Source organism: Aspergillus ruber (genome assembly GCF_000600275.1).
Source record: "Aspergillus ruber CBS 135680 unplaced genomic scaffold scaffold00019, whole genome shotgun sequence".
Taxonomy (NCBI): domain Eukaryota; kingdom Fungi; phylum Ascomycota; class Eurotiomycetes; order Eurotiales; family Aspergillaceae; genus Aspergillus; species Aspergillus ruber.
Genome location: NW_024467315.1, coordinates 358,505 through 375,688, shown reverse-complemented (window position 1 = coordinate 375,688; position 17,184 = coordinate 358,505). Strand labels below are relative to the sequence as shown.

At 47.5% G+C, this 17,184-nt stretch overlaps 6 protein-coding genes across 6 annotated transcripts; 3 read left to right on the top strand and 3 right to left on the bottom strand.

Annotated features, from left to right (window-relative positions):
- Positions 1–179: 179 nt before the first annotated feature.
- EURHEDRAFT_378890 (uncharacterized protein) lies at positions 180–3,333 on the bottom strand (the record flags this gene model as incomplete). The annotated part of the gene is made up of 6 exons (XM_040779115.1): positions 180–296; positions 347–744; positions 799–915; positions 964–2,049; positions 2,105–2,831; positions 2,965–3,333. 6 exons carry the CDS (start codon positions 3,331–3,333, stop codon positions 180–182), a joined length of 2,814 nt encoding a protein of 937 aa, XP_040637594.1.
- Positions 3,334–3,535: 202 nt separating this feature from the next.
- On the bottom strand, positions 3,536–5,553 carry EURHEDRAFT_413913 (glycosyltransferase family 69 protein). The gene has a single exon (XM_040782285.1). It carries the CDS (start codon positions 5,456–5,458, stop codon positions 3,818–3,820), a length of 1,641 nt encoding a protein of 546 aa, XP_040637593.1. The 5' UTR covers positions 5,459–5,553; the 3' UTR covers positions 3,536–3,817.
- Positions 5,554–7,120: 1,567 nt separating this feature from the next.
- Positions 7,121–7,831, top strand: EURHEDRAFT_113491 (uncharacterized protein). The gene has a single exon (XM_040777697.1). The coding sequence runs from the start codon at positions 7,273–7,275 to the stop codon at positions 7,492–7,494; it is 222 nt and encodes a 73-aa protein (XP_040637592.1). The 5' UTR covers positions 7,121–7,272; the 3' UTR covers positions 7,495–7,831.
- Positions 7,832–9,964: 2,133 nt separating this feature from the next.
- On the top strand, positions 9,965–11,948 carry mirC (siderochrome-iron transporter MirC; the record flags this gene model as incomplete). The annotated part of the gene is made up of 4 exons (XM_040784554.1): positions 9,965–10,197; positions 10,253–10,383; positions 10,436–11,170; positions 11,224–11,948. 4 exons carry the CDS (start codon positions 9,965–9,967, stop codon positions 11,946–11,948), a joined length of 1,824 nt encoding a protein of 607 aa, XP_040637591.1.
- Positions 11,949–13,755: 1,807 nt separating this feature from the next.
- cdc42 (Rho family GTPase CDC42) lies at positions 13,756–14,624 on the top strand (the record flags this gene model as incomplete). The annotated part of the gene is made up of 4 exons (XM_040779114.1): positions 13,756–13,775; positions 13,892–14,011; positions 14,135–14,513; positions 14,565–14,624. The coding sequence occupies 4 exons, from the start codon at positions 13,756–13,758 to the stop codon at positions 14,622–14,624; spliced, it is 579 nt and encodes a 192-aa protein (XP_040637590.1).
- A 1,069-nt stretch (positions 14,625–15,693) lies between these two features.
- On the bottom strand, positions 15,694–17,176 carry EURHEDRAFT_413908 (agmatinase). The gene is made up of 3 exons (XM_040782284.1): positions 16,966–17,176; positions 16,783–16,909; positions 15,694–16,726 (listed from the first exon to the last, which is right to left on the bottom strand). Exons 1-3 carry the CDS (start codon positions 17,089–17,091, stop codon positions 15,744–15,746), a joined length of 1,236 nt encoding a protein of 411 aa, XP_040637589.1. The 5' UTR covers positions 17,092–17,176; the 3' UTR covers positions 15,694–15,743.
- Positions 17,177–17,184: the final 8 nt, after the last annotated feature.

Here is a 17,184-nt window from a genome sequence, read left to right as displayed (position 1 = left end):
TGACCAATAACTACCCTATGTCGCTGTTCCAGACATTTACTGTCATACCGTATGGTGACAATTGATGGATTCAATCCATATGAAATCCAGAAGCGAGCTCGCAACTGTGCAAACGTCAGCAACCCCCGAGACAAGGCAAAGGAAAAAAGAATAAAAAGAAAGTAGAGCCAAGACAAGACTTACGGATCCTTCCCATATTGAATATTGCAATGCTCCCAGTCAACATCACGGACAAGCATTGCACGGAATTTATTCGCGTCGTCGATGTTGCAGAAACGGAAATTCACAGCACGAGCCTAGATATTCGTTAGCACAGGAGGATCCCGGAGAATTATTAGCCACTCACCTCGCCAGGAACGTAGTTGTCCGTGATCTTCTCGATCTTACGGTTGTTGCCGGTGGCAATTTGGTGAAGCTGGTCCATCGTGACTTTCAGGTCAACACCCACGGCACGGACAACACGGGTAGCGCCAATGGAGCGGCTCAAGGCCAACTGTGAGCTGACAACGTCGACCTCCTGGCCTATATCAACGAAGACATTGCTCTGGCCAAGACCGATACCGTTCGGGTACTTTTCGTAGAATGCTTTGCAGGCTTCATGGTCGCAGAAGTAGACATAAGCATTTCCGGACGAATCAATGTTGACCTTCTCGATAGCACCGCCGTGAATGAGAGACAGCACCTTGGTGGGGGTAGCCCAGCTAGAAGGCAATCCAGTAAGGATGATGCGTCTCACTTGCGAAGCTGCGAATGTCGGCGTCATTATTCAAACCAGGCACTGAAGTTGGAGTGTCTTACGAGGCTTGTCTCGCGGAGCCGGGGTACCCCACGACTTGAAAGTAATCAGATTCTCGCGATCCTCGTCTTCGACAGCGGTGATACTCGGATGAGCACGAGTTGCAGAACCGTATTCATCTAAGATCTGTTAGCGATGACCAGATCAAACGTCCAAAATAGACCTACTTGAAGCCTTCCTCTCATGAGGAGCTGCATTAGTGTAGGAATTGCTAGGAGACCGGTTTCTCTCCTTCAAAGCACGAACAGCTGCAAGAAAACCAGCCGTGTCATTCACGCTAATTGCAACCTTCTCCTTTGGCGCTTCAGGCTCGGAGTCATTAACATGATCAGTCATAGACAAGGATTCGGCATGATCTATGCCATTAGAAGCAGTTGGAAATCCATTGATGACAGGCTCTTGCTTTGGAACGGTGACAGTGTGCAAACTCGCAGCATCACCCAAATCATCGTTAATCTTCACTGCTGGAGAACAAGCCGCGGAAACAAAGTGTTCAGCAGGAGACATGCTGAGTCGGCCGATTCCAGCGCGCTTCAGGTTCTGAACGGGAGCCACAAGTTGACGAGGCGCATTGAAAATATCAAGAGATCCCAAGTCTTCTTTCAAAGGAGACAGGCTGTTCAGCCAGCTACTTTGCGGTTCGACCGTGTTTTGAGCAGTACCCTTGGGTTCGGCGGTATCACCTGCAGGAGCACGTCTTAGGCGACGGGCAGCAGCCATGAATGCCGCAGTGTCATCCACATTGGCCGGCTTCTCCGATGAAGACGTAGTAGGAGGTTCCTCAATGGAAGGAGACACCACGGTCACTGTATCGTCCACATTGACTTTCTCAAACGAGATACCAGGAGGATCCTCAAAAGTAGGAGGCTCACTAGACGGTTGGATACTTCGGACCGGATCCTCAGTATCAAAAGCGGCGAATCCCTCAGTGGACTCCCTCTTGACCTTGAGTTGAGATGACGTAAAAAAATCCCTGGCGGGAGATGCGACAGGAAGTTTAGTAGGTTGTTCCGGCTCCGCATTATCGCTCACCACGTCCGTCAAATTGGGGGTCTGTTCGACAGCGGTGGTGCCGCTAATGGCAGAAACATTACGTGACTGGTTCAAGGCGCGCACAGCAGCCATAAATCCAGCAGTATCATCCACGCCGGTGACAATCTCTTGTTCTTTTGAAGATGCAGTTTTAGGAACGGTAAGCTGAGGCTTGGAACCGAAACTGTCAAGCCCACCGTTCTCATGGGAGCCATGATCGGCTACAAAACGTTTCCGTCAGGGACATTCCATCGTGGCGCTAAAAGACCGACTTACTAGTAGCAATATCTACCTTCGGAAAAGACACAGAGACTGTATCTTTGACAGGATTATCGACCAAGGAGCTGGGCTTAGAAAGCACAAACTCTTCCGCAGCAGGGTTGCCAACGAAGCTGGAGATTCTAGAACCAACAGGGGAAAAAGGGTTCTGGCTACCAGAAAAGTTACCAGCAAGCGAACTGGAAGACGAAGGCACAAATTCAGACGCAGTAGGGCTGTCAACAGGAGAGAAATTTCTTTTCTTACCAAACAATTCCTTGGGGGTTGGAGACGCGTCGCCCTGGCTACCACCGTGGTTACCAGCGAGCGAGCTGGGAGATGACAGGACAGACTCAGGAGAAGTAGGATTGCCAACGAAAAAAGTAGAAGGTTTAGGATATATTTCTTGGTCGCTGGACGTGTCGTGGATGGCAGCAGACGTGGTGGCCTGGATGCTTTGATTCCTAGCGCGAACGACTGCCATGAACCCAGCAGTGTCGTCCACATCCGCGGGGCAAAACATTATGGGGGATTTGTTTGGCGAAGTACGAGAAATAGGATCAGAAGAGATTCGAGAACAGTTTGAGTAGACTTGAGGGGAAGATGAGGAAGATGGAGATGAAAGAGAGTGGGAAGGAAGAGGCTGGGGTTGGGTGGATGAAAGTGAAGATGGGAAAAAAGTGAAAGAAGTGAAGGGGAGAGAGGAAGAGTGTGCAGGACTGTCACTGGGAGCAAGGCTCTTTCCCTGTTTTTCACACTGTCAGTGAGCTTTCACTGTGAAAGAAAGTGCCAGAACTTGTGCAATGAATTAATGGAAAAGTGTTCATCATGATCAGAAATTTCAAGTCCACAAAAATGTAATCAAAACCTATCTTTACCTCTGTGCCCTTTTGACTCTTCGACGCCCACATACTATCCTCCAGCCCTCGAGCAGCAGGGCTATTGCACTGCACCACGTCTTTTGGCGCCCAGCGACTGTCTTCAAGGCTTCTTCCACTGGCCACTCGTGTATTAGACCTGCTGGCGCCTGTCTTCGAGGCATTTGTACTCGCATTCTGGGGTGCCCATCGGCTTGTTTCGAGGCCCCGAGAGGCACGAGTCGTAGTTTCGTCACCAGACTCCCCATTTTCAGATGTTCGAGAGGAGCGATCTGAGGAAAAGAAAGAAGCAAAGACATCATGAACGACATTGGCCACTTTGAGGCGCCATTCGGACACCTCTGGGGGAATAGGTTGCATACCCGTCATCGTAGGGTACTTGAGAATTCGAAATGAGTAAGAATTGTGTAGGAAGATGATGAATAGGTAGACAATAGAAGAAGGAATTTGAAGAAGAGAGAAAGAAAAAGAAGGAAGGAAGTAGAGTATTAAGCCTAAAATAGTCACAGTATAGCAACAAAGTGAATGTGATGTCGTATGTTTGAAAGTAAAAGAATGTAGATTGTGGCTTTGATCAAACAATAGCAAACAGATTGTGGCATTGTTTGGCTTTCAGCCACAAACGGATTTGCTGTATCTCGAGATGCTTCCAGGACATCTACTATAGCGAGCCATAGGGCCAAAGAAGAACGCGAGCAGGGAAATTGGCAAAGAGCCGCTTCTATTCATGAAGATTAGGTGACATGTAATTCGTGTATTTACATCCAAGATATTCACAAAAAAAGGAATCAAATTAAAAAGATACCCGAAACTCCAATACAAACCAAATCATTCCCAACAAACCGCTAATTCATTATGGAGGAACATGAATGTTTTCCCACCCTTTCTGGCCCTCACTGCGATGCTCGACAATGACTTGCAGTCCACGACGTCCGCAGAATCCGTCGTTGCCGGCGATCCGTTCAACTGTTTGGAAAGTTCCTTCTCCATTGCCCACGGGATCAGGAACCCATACGGTTTCTTCAGCGGTTTGGCCAAATATTTCTACCCGGCGAGGGTTGAACCAAGGAAGACCAACAAGGTGATTCCCAATGTTATGGATAAAAGCATAGAGTTTCTCGAACCGACGAGTGGTTCCAAGCCAAGACAAAGTGCGGCTGTCATAGGCAACTCGAACGTACGGGTTCATGTAGATGCCAGTGTCCGTGAGGTCATCAACATTCGATGGAGGGTCTTGTAGATCGGCGTGGATGAGACAGCACTCCGAGGCTTCCCAGAACACATCACGAGAGGCACGGAAGCGGACCGGCGACATCCCGCTCTCAGATTCTTTAGGTTGGAACCTTTGGGTCGAATTTCTCTTCTCCCAATCATGGTCTCCAACGGGCTCTTTTGCGCCATACTGGAAAAATCTGGCATCAAAGGCGACCATTCCTCCCCAGCAACTGCGTACCCGCACAGCGTCACTTCCCGCCAAAACATCATTTCGACTATCACCATTTCCGGCCGTCGAAAACCATGGGAAGAACGGAAGTCCCATGCTATGTCCCTGTAGATCCCGAGTAGCATAAGTGTCATAAAACTTGAACGGGTTGATGAAATCCACAGAACAAGCAGCTCGGTAATGGGCAACCCCATTTTCGCCAGCATTAGTCGAAAACAGAAGCTGTAGGGCATCAACCGGGTTGAAAAGCACATCATTTAAATAAAGTAACTTATTATACCGCTTCTCCGGATGGTCGTCCAAAGGTCGTAAAGCTCGGTTCCGGACCTCAGCCAAATATTCGATACGTTTAACTCTGTGCGATCCGCCAGGGATTGTCACCGTTGGAAGACTTTGCATGTCCATGTGTTCCTCGAACACGATAGACTTGTCGCATGGAATCTGTGCCTCCCACTCCCGCAGCGCGCGCTCTCCTTCCGCCCCGCTGTCATTTTCGTAGACGCTCAGAAACACATTCTCCGGTCCTAGTAGGTCGACCAACTGCAGAACCTCAGCACCCCATTGTCCCTGCACAAGCTCCCCGCTCGGATCGTATAAGCTCGCCGCGATATAGATCTTCTCGTTGTGAGGGTTGCCCCTGCCCGGTGTGATCGATTGCTGTATAGCGTTTCGGAGGGATTTGTAATGCGGCGGCGGTCGGGTGTAAGAAGGCCGGAATATTGAAGTAAGAATCACGAGGGCGAGTATTATACCGGCGATAACATGGAGATAGAAGCACGATCTGCGGAACAGAAGACGTCGATAGCAGCCGACTGGGCGCTTCGAAGCGGACAGGAACGGTCGCGAAGGTCTCAGACGGCGGTATCCAGAGTACGTAGAGGATAACAAATGGGATAGGAATGGCCACTTATGCGAAAGCGAACGGAGTTTGGATTTTGGAAGGGTTTGCGATTCGAAATCGGCCTCGTCGAGATCGAACGTCCCCTGAGAGTCGAGAGAGGACCGAGTGCCAAGCTCATACTCATCTGGGTGTAGGAGACGAACAGACATGACGGGAATCGTCGCTACTGGCAGACAAGAACATTCGGCCGGCACACTTGAGTATATAGACGAGACAAATGAGCTTTATAAACAATCGCACAGCCGGAACAGCGCCTACGGAATAACTATACAAAATCGAATATATATTGCCTGATTTTCTCACCGCCTTCAGAGGATCTCAACCGTCAACCTAGTTATGGTGATCATAACCCTGCCAAGACAATGAATGGGTATGAATTTCAATGAACCTCTTTTCAGTCTCCGTTACCATACGGAGCAATTCAGCTAATGATGATCTTTATTAGTTTTCATTAGCGATGTCCATACCTGGGTCAGCACAGCTGGACAGCGACAAAGTCATCCTGAAAAGCTTCTGTTATGTTATGGCTCACCAGGAGGAGTCTCATCCTCTAAGAATCTTAGCAGCATCCGGAGTTCCAATGATAGGTACTGTGTAGTTGGGGATGGTTCGTAGGCATATTTTACGCACATCATTTTGTTAGCGACCAACAGTTGAAATGGGATTGCAAAGGATACAATCTTACCGTGCATGCAATGGTGAGGGCAAAACACATTTCACCCCGTGGAGCGTGAGCTCCAATTCTGTGTGTACGAATTCAGGCTCGAAGCAGCGAACCAGGACTCTGCTTTCCGGGTCGAACATTGTATCACCATTTCTTAGCACCCGTAGAAACACGCTGACTGTCTCCGGATCAATGAGCTCTTTCACATTGCCGTTGATGGAAGGCTTCTATCAGTAATAACACTGAGTTTGAGGAACCGAAATAAGTCGACATGATTTTTAACAGATCTCTGACATGTTTAAGGGTAAGTTTTTGCATTGCACTGCTGCAAGTTGTTGTTGTTGTTGTTGTTGTCGTTGTAGAACTAAACGGATAGTCAGCAAGCCTGGTTTCAGTACTTAAGATGGCGATAGGGTTACTTGGTTGATAAACCTAAGAATCACATCAAAAAGCCTGGCTGTCCGTTCGTGAGTTTAAAAATATAGTCTCGGATTGCGTCGTCCAAGGTATAATTGACATTGTGACAATATCAGTGGACAACATCCTCAAATTCTTGTCTATTGTAGAACAGGCTAATTTTGTGGCCATCTTGGTGTCTGGGCGCAATTAAAGAGACATAATTTGAGACGCAGGATTGCTGGCGCTATATATTCAGGGTAGATTGAAGAGCCAAATAATGGAAGCCTGTATGAACTAAACAAGCGAAGTCGTGGACCATGGTGTAAACTAAAACGGAATTTGATAACAATGTAACAATGTACCATAAACTACTGTCGCTATAGGTCTTCTGTGCATTACCTGTGAGAAAGACGATATCACTGGTCCCACCTGACAATAGAAGGTTCTATCATGATTGTAGCCAGATTTGCGATAGTCTTGCTCGAGAAATTTTGCCGCAAAAAGATTATCTGTCTTCCAGCAGGGGATGTATACTACTCTGCGTTTTCTTCAGAGATATTCTTAAGGAGTCGATTGAAGGAATTTAGATGCATCTAAGCAGGCAGCAGCATTATATCTGATAATAGATATGCTTGTAATGATTACTATGCTTTGGTTAGATATTGAAGTAAGCCAAGACTTTCCCTTTTGGGAGCGTTGAGGTATGTACTCGTGTATGTGTCGAATGACGTGGGTCAGTTCTATCATACCCAATATCTTTTCCTCTTTTAAACCACCCAAAGTTCTCTGATTCACACTGTTCTTTCCCTGATAATGCTTAGACCATTTCTATTGTGTTATTGTGTTCAGAATGCCCATCCTCCCCCATTTCAAATCACATGATGAACCGGGAATTCCCCGATGAGCTTCCATAATCCATTCAGAACAACAACATCTACAACCATCTGGTCCAAACCCCCTTCTACCGAAGTATTCAATGCGCCTATTATTTACCACAGCATTCTGTTGGCAGCTTTCAAAGGAATCAGTGTTACCTTCAACGGCGACTGGCAGCAAAAAAAAGACCAAGGTGGGCTGATATTCGTCCTAGCAACTGCAGAGGCAAGCCACAGAAGTGGCTGAAGGCTGATATCGAGCTGATTAACGGTAAGCTGTGTCTGGACACCGTCTTCAAAGACCAACATATGGATCGGAGTCTGTTTCCTGTGTTGTCAGAGGTGCGCTGCGACACGGGAAATTGCCCGAGAACTGAGGACTAGCAGCCTATGGGTGTATCATGTGGAGGGAGACCAGGAATTGCCTCTACGGGAGGCCACTTGGGCGCTTGAAGGGGAGGATGAAGCGCAGGCATTGGGTTGGTATCTATGCAGCAAGACTGCCCAGTCAAGGGGATAATTTAAACGTCAACTTCAAACACTTAGTATAGATTAAGCCGAATGAGGCCTTTTCTACGGTGTGCATGTCGTGTGCATTGGGCAGTCCCGCGTACATATTTCAGTACATTTGAACATTGACGTGCTACCACTCATCACCATTAGATGACAGGGCTTTCTTGAAATGGGGATACGCAAAGGACCCAGTGCTTATTGATGTAAGTCACCTGTCAGTATGCACTTGATCATACTAGAAAGGGCTAGGTCACTTGCTAGCCATGAGAAAGGAAACTATGTCGATATGGAGCTCCATAGATGTTACGGATAAATAGTCTAATGGATGTGCTCCGGCAGCTCCGTCACTTGTTATCTCGGGAAAACATGATAGGCTTCGATTCTGAAATTAACCTCATGAAATTGACCTCAAAGTTCACCCCTGCTAGAAAGATTCTCGGTCTGATGAGAGGCATGTTTCAAAGAATACACAGGGAAAACCATATTGAATGCTCTCGACTGACAAGTGTATCCTAGATCCACCCAAGATACGTTGGCTTTTTTCTCTGCAGCCGCCTTTTTTTTTTTTAAAAAAAAAAAAAAAAAATTTAATTTAATAATTTTCTTTAATCCAGACATTCCCATGCAGCTGCATCTGACTCTAACTAGTAACTAGCTCGGAGTAAGCACGACCAAACAGGAATGCCAGAAATCATATTACAACCCCCATCTGCAGTACTCAGAGCGGTCATTGCGTGGTGGTCTGTTGCAAGAATATGAGTGGACGGCTAAAAGACGATTATTATTCCGGCTGTTTCTATTAGCCCAGCGGCTCTCGCGCTTCAGTTGAAGCAAAAGCAAATAACAAGGCTAGCGCAATAGATGGAGAAAAGGGCAGATCGGAGTGGAGGTCGCCCTTCTTTAGCGGTTGTACCCGAGAGAAAAGACCAGAGGCTGAAATAGGTGTTCTGCATGAACTACTGCGAATAAAGTCCATCAAGCATGTGCACTTGAACAGGGATGTTCTGCATCCAGAATTCCATATTGTCAGTGCAGAATATTACTCGACTGCTATACTTGTATGTATGTATTCTATTTGTAGCCGAATCTGGTCGGTAAAGCCTGATCTTATCTGATTTTCTGCCGTAATTTTACCCGGGTTCGCCACTACCGCCGCTGCTCCGCCTAAGAATGACTACATCCACCACCAATTCTAACTCTCACACGCACCCCATTTAGTCGTACACACACGCATCTCTCTCCCCGGGGTTTTCAGCTGCCTCGTTTAGCTCATATGGGAACGCGGATCGAGTCGAAATTTCGCCGTCGTGTCATCCGTTTCGAATCCTCCGGTTTGAGTGTACACCTGTGGTCGACGAACACCCCGCATGCCTACCGAAATCTTTTGCGATCAACTGTCACCACATACTATTTCCTCTGAATACCGACATATTACCTTCACAGATCCTCACACTGAGTCAGCCCCGATCCTCTGGCGCACTGGGGCACAGATCGGGTGTCCACACTGCCTCACTGAGCCTCGGGCGTCAAGTCCATAGGCCAGTGATCATCCGTTGAATCCCACGTCGACGTGCAGGAGCCTGGTAATTGACTCTTATGATCTATATTGGGTGACTGCGGTCATTCGTCTCATGCTATCCCTTGCACGTACGCATCGGATCTATCCACCAATACAACCGAGCACCGCAGAAGTATATATCGCTGCTTTTTTCCGCTAATGGAGGGGAGAGCCCGGTAATCCACGCCCGATATTTCCTTTTTCCCCCTCATTCCTAGTGTCTCGCCTAGACTTACATTGCTTTTTCTGTCTGTTGATCGCACCTGCCTGAGTGGTATCTGACTTGGACGGGTCACAAATAACGCGACGACCATTACACAGTACGGAGTACTAGCTCATAGCTATCCTTGCTCGTTCCCTGCACTTCCACTATACTCAGCCCCGGCTTTCTTCGTTGCTTTTTCTTCTGATGCGTTCATAAACCCCTGTCGCCGCTTAAGTACAGAGTACTCGTACTTTACTCAAGAGCAATACCGTTTTACACCCCTAGCTTTTTTTTTTTTTTTTTTTTTTTTTTTTTTTTTTTTTTTTTTTTTTTTTTCTATTATTATTGCGACATATACCTTTGACGTTTCCGATACATGGACCCTTCTACTCACAGAGCAATCTGTCGAACCCTTCCACTGACGTTTCGGATCCAAACGCAATGCCCCATATCGATATACGATCCGGACGTTCCTATGGCACACTCGGCAACATGGAACAACAACGCAACGACGAGGAAGGAGATCGACTCCTTCATGGTGAAAGTGGATATTTGAATGAAAGAAATCTTGACGGTGATGATTCGTCAGTGGATGAGGTTCAGGAAGGCGTTCGGAAGATTGAGGCCATCAACATGACATGGACCTCTCGGACTTTGGTTGTAGCTTATATTAGGTTTGTGCATACATCCTTGTCGGTTGGAATGCTTGTGCTGACATCCAAATCCAAGTATCTTTCTCATGGCTTTCTGTACATCTCTGGAAAGCCAAACCCTCATGTCATTGTCGGCATATGCGACCAGTGCATTTAGCAAACATTCATTGATCTCGACGGTTCTTGTGGTCCAGAATGTGGTCAATGGTAAGTCTATACTTGGTCTTGTCTGGTTTGCGCGGCGCTGACGATCATTTAGCTGTGATCAAACCTCCCATGGCCAAAGTGGCCGATGTTTTCGGTCGCTTTGAAGCGTTCTGTTTGAGTATCCTGATTTATGTCCTTGGTTATATTCAGATGGCCGCATCGAACAATGTGCAAGCCTACGCATCAGCACAGATCTTTTACTCCGCCGGCTCGACAGGTTTGCAGATCTTGCAGCAAGTGTTCATCGCAGACAGCAGTAGTCTTTTGAATCGTGCGCTATTGGCCCTTCTGCCCGAGCTCCCATTTCTCGTTACTGTTTGGATAGGCCCAACGATCGCAGATGCCGTCCTTAGACATACATCGTGGCGCTGGGGTTATGGAATGTGGTCGATCATTTTGCCCGCCTCTTTTCTCCCTTTGGCTCTTTCGCTGCTGCTGAACCAACGAAAGGCTCGGAGGTTGAACCTCATTAAGACCAGGTCGAGTCGACGACGCGGTATCCTCAGTGTGATCCGACGCACGTGGTATGACCTGGACATGTTTGGCTTGATCCTCTTGTCCTCCGCCGTTACCTTGATTCTAGTACCCTTGACACTTGCCGCCAATGCCCAAGATGGTTGGAGGAATAAGAGGATTATTTCCATGATCGCAGTGGGTCTTGTGTGTCTGATTGTTCTGCCCCTTTGGGAAACTTCGAAGAGATTTGCACCGAAACCTCTCTTGTCGCTGCATCTTCTCAAACAGCGAACTGCTGTCGCAGGCTGTGTATTGGCCTTCTTTTATTTCAGTATGTTATCGCCATTATTGTTATGTTTTACAATTTTGCTAATTGGCTATCAGTGGCTTTCTTCTTCTCCGTCCAGCCGTATCTCTACTCTTATCTCCAAGTCGTTCAGGGATATGATGTCTCCACTGCGGGCCGTGTGACCCAGACATTTGCATTCACTTCAACCATTGCAGCATTTACGGTCTCCATCCTCATCAAATACACGCGACGGTACCGAAAATTCGTTACCATAGGCTGTGTCATTTACATCGTCGGTCTGCTGTTGATGCTGCTATATCGACGAGAGGGCAGCTCGCAAGTGCAGATTCTGGGAACCCAAGTTATTGTGGGTATTGGAGGTGGACTTCTCAATGTACCCGTGCAACTGGGAGTCCAGGCATCTGCCAGTCACCAGGAAGTCGCGGCTGCCACAGCCATGTTCCTAACCTCGATGGAAATGGGAGGTGCGGTAGGCGCTGCGATCTCCGGGGCTGTCTGGACACATAGCATCCCTCGCAAGCTGCTTGTGTACCTTCCTGAGGAGACCAGAGGTGAGGCCGAAGAGATTTTTGGGAAGTTAACCAAAGCTCTGTCATATCCATTTGGATCTCCGACTCGGATTGCGATCAACCGGGCTTACCAGGAGACCATGAACAAACTATTGGTGTTGGCGGTCATCGCTTCTATTCCTTTGATTCCGCTGAGTCTTCTCATGGTGAACTACAGGCTGGATAAGGTGAGATACCCGCCCATGGCTTTTTTTCTTCATTGTACAGGACTAATGATTTCCACCAGATGAGTGCTCATGATCCCGACGTGGAGCCCGTCCCCATTCCCACCGAAGAAGTATCCGATGAAGATCGGCATTCGAAGCGAACCTAAGCGATATAGCGATTTGACTTAGCATTCATCAACAGTTATACAAACCAGGCTGCTTCGTCACAGATCACGGCGCCTGCATTTTATAGAAGCACAGACTTTGCATTCCTTATGCATTCTTTTGTGACAACAGGGATCAGATGAAGGAAAAAGAGCCAACAGCCGGCCCGCGCTGGCGCGGGACTGGACACGTGGGCAGCACAAGCGTGTTTTTTCCGTTTCCTTTTTCTTTTCTCTTTTTTTTTTTTACGCTTTTGATTATTCTTAATGATTACGATGAATAGGACCGGGGGCCGGACAACGGAACAACTGAGTGACATGATAGAGTCCCGACTTGGATTGACTATCATACCGTTGGATTCCTGAGTTATACCCGGATACCTTGATGAAGTTACGCTTGCATGTTGCATGAACTGTATATAGATTGATTGTTTGGTATAGACCATGTGGCTTTCGCTGTAGTGGTACTAGGTCAGTTGAACAGATAAATCTTGACTTCTGAATATCCTTTACTAGTAGTGAACGAGGTGATATACGAACGTCAAATAACTGAACAACTCTCTTATGTAAGTTCATGCACCGGTGAGGTGCTGGAGATGCATACTACATACCGGACTCCCCGTGGGATTTCCCGAAGACGATGGGGACCCGGATTAACGGTGCATGCAGAAGTGCATTGAGGCAAGATGATCCGGTCGTTGAATATGCCTCTGATGTGCAATAAACAGGGAAAGCGGATTGCAACGCACCCCGTGTATCCAAGCGTTTAATATTCTCCTCATGGCATTATTGATTGTATTGACTGATATTTTCGGCTGGCGGAGGGGTACCCCATATTGATAACTGCCCCTCTTTTTCTCCATTTTGGGCAGGAAAATGATAATAGGACAAGCCGCTGTTATTCTCAGTGGTATTGATAGAGAGTAAGCAAAAGATGCAGTCAGAGGAGGTATTTTAAACAGCTCATATGGTCAGTCCATATTGTTATTGCTGTTACTACTCTGTCCTCCATAGCAAACATCGTAGTCGGATTTCTGTCCTATTTCGTTAATCTTCCATCGCCTTTCTTTTCTGTCCCTTTTCTTCTTCTCATATATTTCTTGTATACTCCGTACTCGTCCCTAGTAATTACTCTGTCTTTGTTATCGTGACAGTTCTTTGTCTTGTCCATATTTTTGGTCTTGCTGCCCAGGGCCCCATATAAATTATTCACCGCATTCTAGACCACCGCTCCGGGTGGCTCCTGACTGGGCGGAGAGACGGATTCACGGCCGTCTTCACCACCACATCCACATACTGCACCACCACCACAACATCGCGTCTCCAACCTCTCACTTCTTGAGATTCTCATATCTCCTCTCTTTCTCACTCTTTCTCTACCCCTATCCTATCCCATCCTATACTACTCCTTCCTATTACTCCTCCTAACGCTATCCTAATCCCTCCGGTCAACGCGCTGTCCCTCCTCCACTATTACTCCTCCTTTTTCTCTCCCTCTCCCACGACTACTGCTGCCCCCGTCTTTCTTCCGGACTTCTCTGCTGGTCCTGAGTCCGAGGTTGATCTCCTATTCCGTCTCTAACTGTTAGAAGCTTTTTTTTTTTTTTTTTTTTTTTTTTTTTTTTTTTTTTTTTTGCCTTGCTTTAATTTTATTATTTCTTCCTTTCCACGGTTGATTTTACTTTTTCTCCTACTCATTTCGCTCTATAATTTAACGCCATTGCAATATGGTTGTCGCTACCATCAAGTACGTACTCTTCTCTCTTATTTTTACTGAGCTCTTTCCGGGCGGGTTGAGCATATTTTATATTATTTCTGCGTTGATTGATCGGGATTAAAGCTAACCAAGCTCCCTTTGTTCAGGTGTGTCGTGGTTGGAGACGGTGCCGTGGGAAAGACATGTCTGCTCATCTCGTACACAACAAACAAATTCCCCTCTGAATATGTTCCTACGGTCTTCGACAACTATGCGGTTACTGTCATGTAAGTCGGATCAGCATCTTGTCTCAGTTTTTGGTAGTCTGGCAACTAGGAACCACGCGTCGCTGGAGATAAATGGACAAAAGAACACCTGGACTGACTCGAGTTTCTTTCTCAAAACTTCAGGATCGGTGATGAGCCCTACACCTTGGGTTTGTTTGATACCGCCGGACAGGAGGATTATGATCGTCTTCGCCCTCTGTCGTATCCCCAGACCGATGTCTTCCTGGTCTGCTTCTCCGTCACCTCCCCCGCATCCTTTGAGAACGTTCGCGAGAAATGGTTCCCCGAAGTCCACCACCACTGCCCCGGTGTTCCCTGCTTGATCGTCGGTACCCAAGCCGATCTGCGCGACGACTCTAGTGTCCGCGAGAAGCTCTCCCGTCAAAAGATGGCGCCCATTCGCAAGGAAGACGGTGATCGTATGGCCAAGGATCTGGGTGCTGTTAAATACGTCGAGTGCTCGGCTTTGACCCAATACAAACTGAAGGATGTTTTCGACGAGGTATTACTTTCCCTATTTGGAGAATATCTGAACAATGGCTGACTGATCTAGGCTATCGTCGCCGCTCTTGAACCTGCCCCGAAGAAGAGGTCAAAGTGCGTCCTGCTGTAGCCGCTTCATTGTTATTTAAACAGCAAAAAACGGTCTCTTTTGCAGATGCTCAGGTTGGTATTCTACATTGGTCCTACGTCATCGCTGGACATGTCTGTTGACCCTTTGCTCTATCAAACAGACACGTCGGAACGATTTTTATTTATTTCTTTTTTTTACCCCGTTTGTTCTGCTTTTCTTTGGGAGGAATGTCGATTGAAACAAGCTCGATTTAGAACGTCGTACGGAGTCAGGGATCCTTCGTTTTTTTCTGTCTTACCTCCATTTTCGATGAATTATCGGTCTACGCCCTTTTGTTATGGCGGCCATGGCTTGCCATCTCGTGTCTTTTTTCTTCATTTGAAGTCGGATATTTTGAAATGATTGCCTACATTCAGCAGCCTCCTTTTTTCTGCTTTTCTTCTCATCTTATCACATCCCAGGGTCCATTGATTCCGTTCACCGTCATTTCTCCCCCTTCCGACTCCCCCTCCCCCTTGAAGATTCCGCTGTCGCACGCCGGTGTTTGAATCGACGATCCCCCGTTCTTCGGCCGACGTGTTTTCTTTTTTTCATTTTTTTTTTAATCCGGACTTACCGCCACGGATCATCCTACGTTCACTACTCTACCTCTTGTCCGATCCGATGTTATATCCGACAGTTTCGGCAGTCGTTCCGATTCCGTCCCTTGTCATTCATTTCTCGAGGATCCCCCGTGTTCCATTCTTTAGCTCATCGTCTCAATCGGCGTTGGAAGTCAGGGCGTCTTGTTTTGGCTGATTGATTTTTATTTTCTCTTTAATCATCTGTGACTTTTACTGTGATGTTGTGAATTACTTCCGCCTGTCTACCTGTTTATCCAGATTGCTCGCTCGAATTCTTTTTTTTTTATCCAATTTGCGAATTTTTTTTTTTTTTTTTTTTTTTTTTTTTTTTTCATGACTTTTAGTGGCAAGATACTGGAATTAGAAATCGACTCAATGAAGCCAATGATATCAGATTTGCTGTGGACAACTCTTCTTACTGCAAGGGACTTTTGTCAGTAATCTACGGTATGACTGTCGCAACAGACGATGAAACGTTGAATTGTCACAGATTTTCATGATTCATTAAGCTATTGGCATGGCAGGTACGCTACGATCAGAGCTCGTCCTTATCAGTACCTTGGTGGACAGATTCCGCGACATCCTCTTTCCGTCCATACCAGCCACCAACATCCCCCGCGCCAGCTTTGACAAGAGTGGTGATAATCTCAAAAGCAACCTGCGCAGCAGCCAGAGCAGTCGTTTCACCCTTGTTATCATAGCTAGGCGACACCTCCACGATATCAGCGCCCACGATATTCAACTTCTCAATACCGCGCAGAATGCGAATCATCTCCCGCGTCGTCCAACCACCAGGCTCAGGCGTGCCAGTACCAGGAGCAGTGCTGGGGTCAAGCACATCGATGTCAACAGACAAATACACAGGCTGCTCGGGATCAAGTCCAATCCGATCAACAATCCGATTCACAATGCCCATAGGTCCACCCAACTCATCAATATCATCCGCATGAATGCGCAGGAAACCCTGCTCCGGACCGGGATTCGTATAATCGCTATCGTCCATACCAGTCAACCGCGTGCGCAGACCGGCATGCGCAGACGTCGAATTACAGATAAGACCCTCGCGACTAGCTTTGTGGAAAAAGCTCCCGTGGTTGAACCCTGACTGCTCCGATACCCAGTATGCAGAGTACCGCGCCGGATTCCACGTGTCCAAATGCGCATCGAAATGCAGCACCGTGATGGGCTTTTGGTAGATCTGGTACAGCGCGCGCAGTGCAGGTAGTGCAACGCTATGGTCGCCACCCAGCGTCACGAGCTTGGTTTTTCCGGCGGAGATGCCCTTTACTTTACTGGATGAGGACGGTGTGACGGCGGGTCGGGAGCCTAGTTCAAGGAATGCATCGTACATCTGGCGCTCTGCGACACCATTGTCGAAGGGCATGATTGGGATATCACCGCAGTCTTTGATTGTTGCCCAGGAACTGTACGGGTTGATTCCGGCGCGCGTGTTGAAAGATGTTCCGGCCATTTGACGTGCGCTGGCGGCGCGGATGGCGCGGGGGCCAAAGCGGGCGCCTTTTTGTTATCAATCTAATATTCAGAATGCGTATGGATTGTAGAAGGAGAGGTACCTGGTCTATAGCTAACAGCGGTATCAAACGGCGCGCCGATAACAGCTATATCGTAGCGCTCGTCGGGCTCAATAAGGCATTTTACGGGCTTGAGGTGCGCGAAGCTGGAGATGCCGGTGAAGGACCACTGCGCTTGTTAGTCCGGCTTATCAGGGATGGATTTAGAGGGGGGTGGAGGGGTACCTCTTGATCCCATTTCTTGAGGAGCTCCTCGCGCACGCGCGGGGGAACTACCTCGTCATGGTCATGGTGGGCGTGCGATAAGGCTGAGCTCGATAGAGCTAGCAATGTAACAAGGGACTTTAACATTGTCGCATACAATCGAAAGTAATTTCAGGGAGTAAAAGAAAGGAGAAATCAAGAAAACAAAATTGGAGAAGCTTTTATATTTGTAGTGTTCGC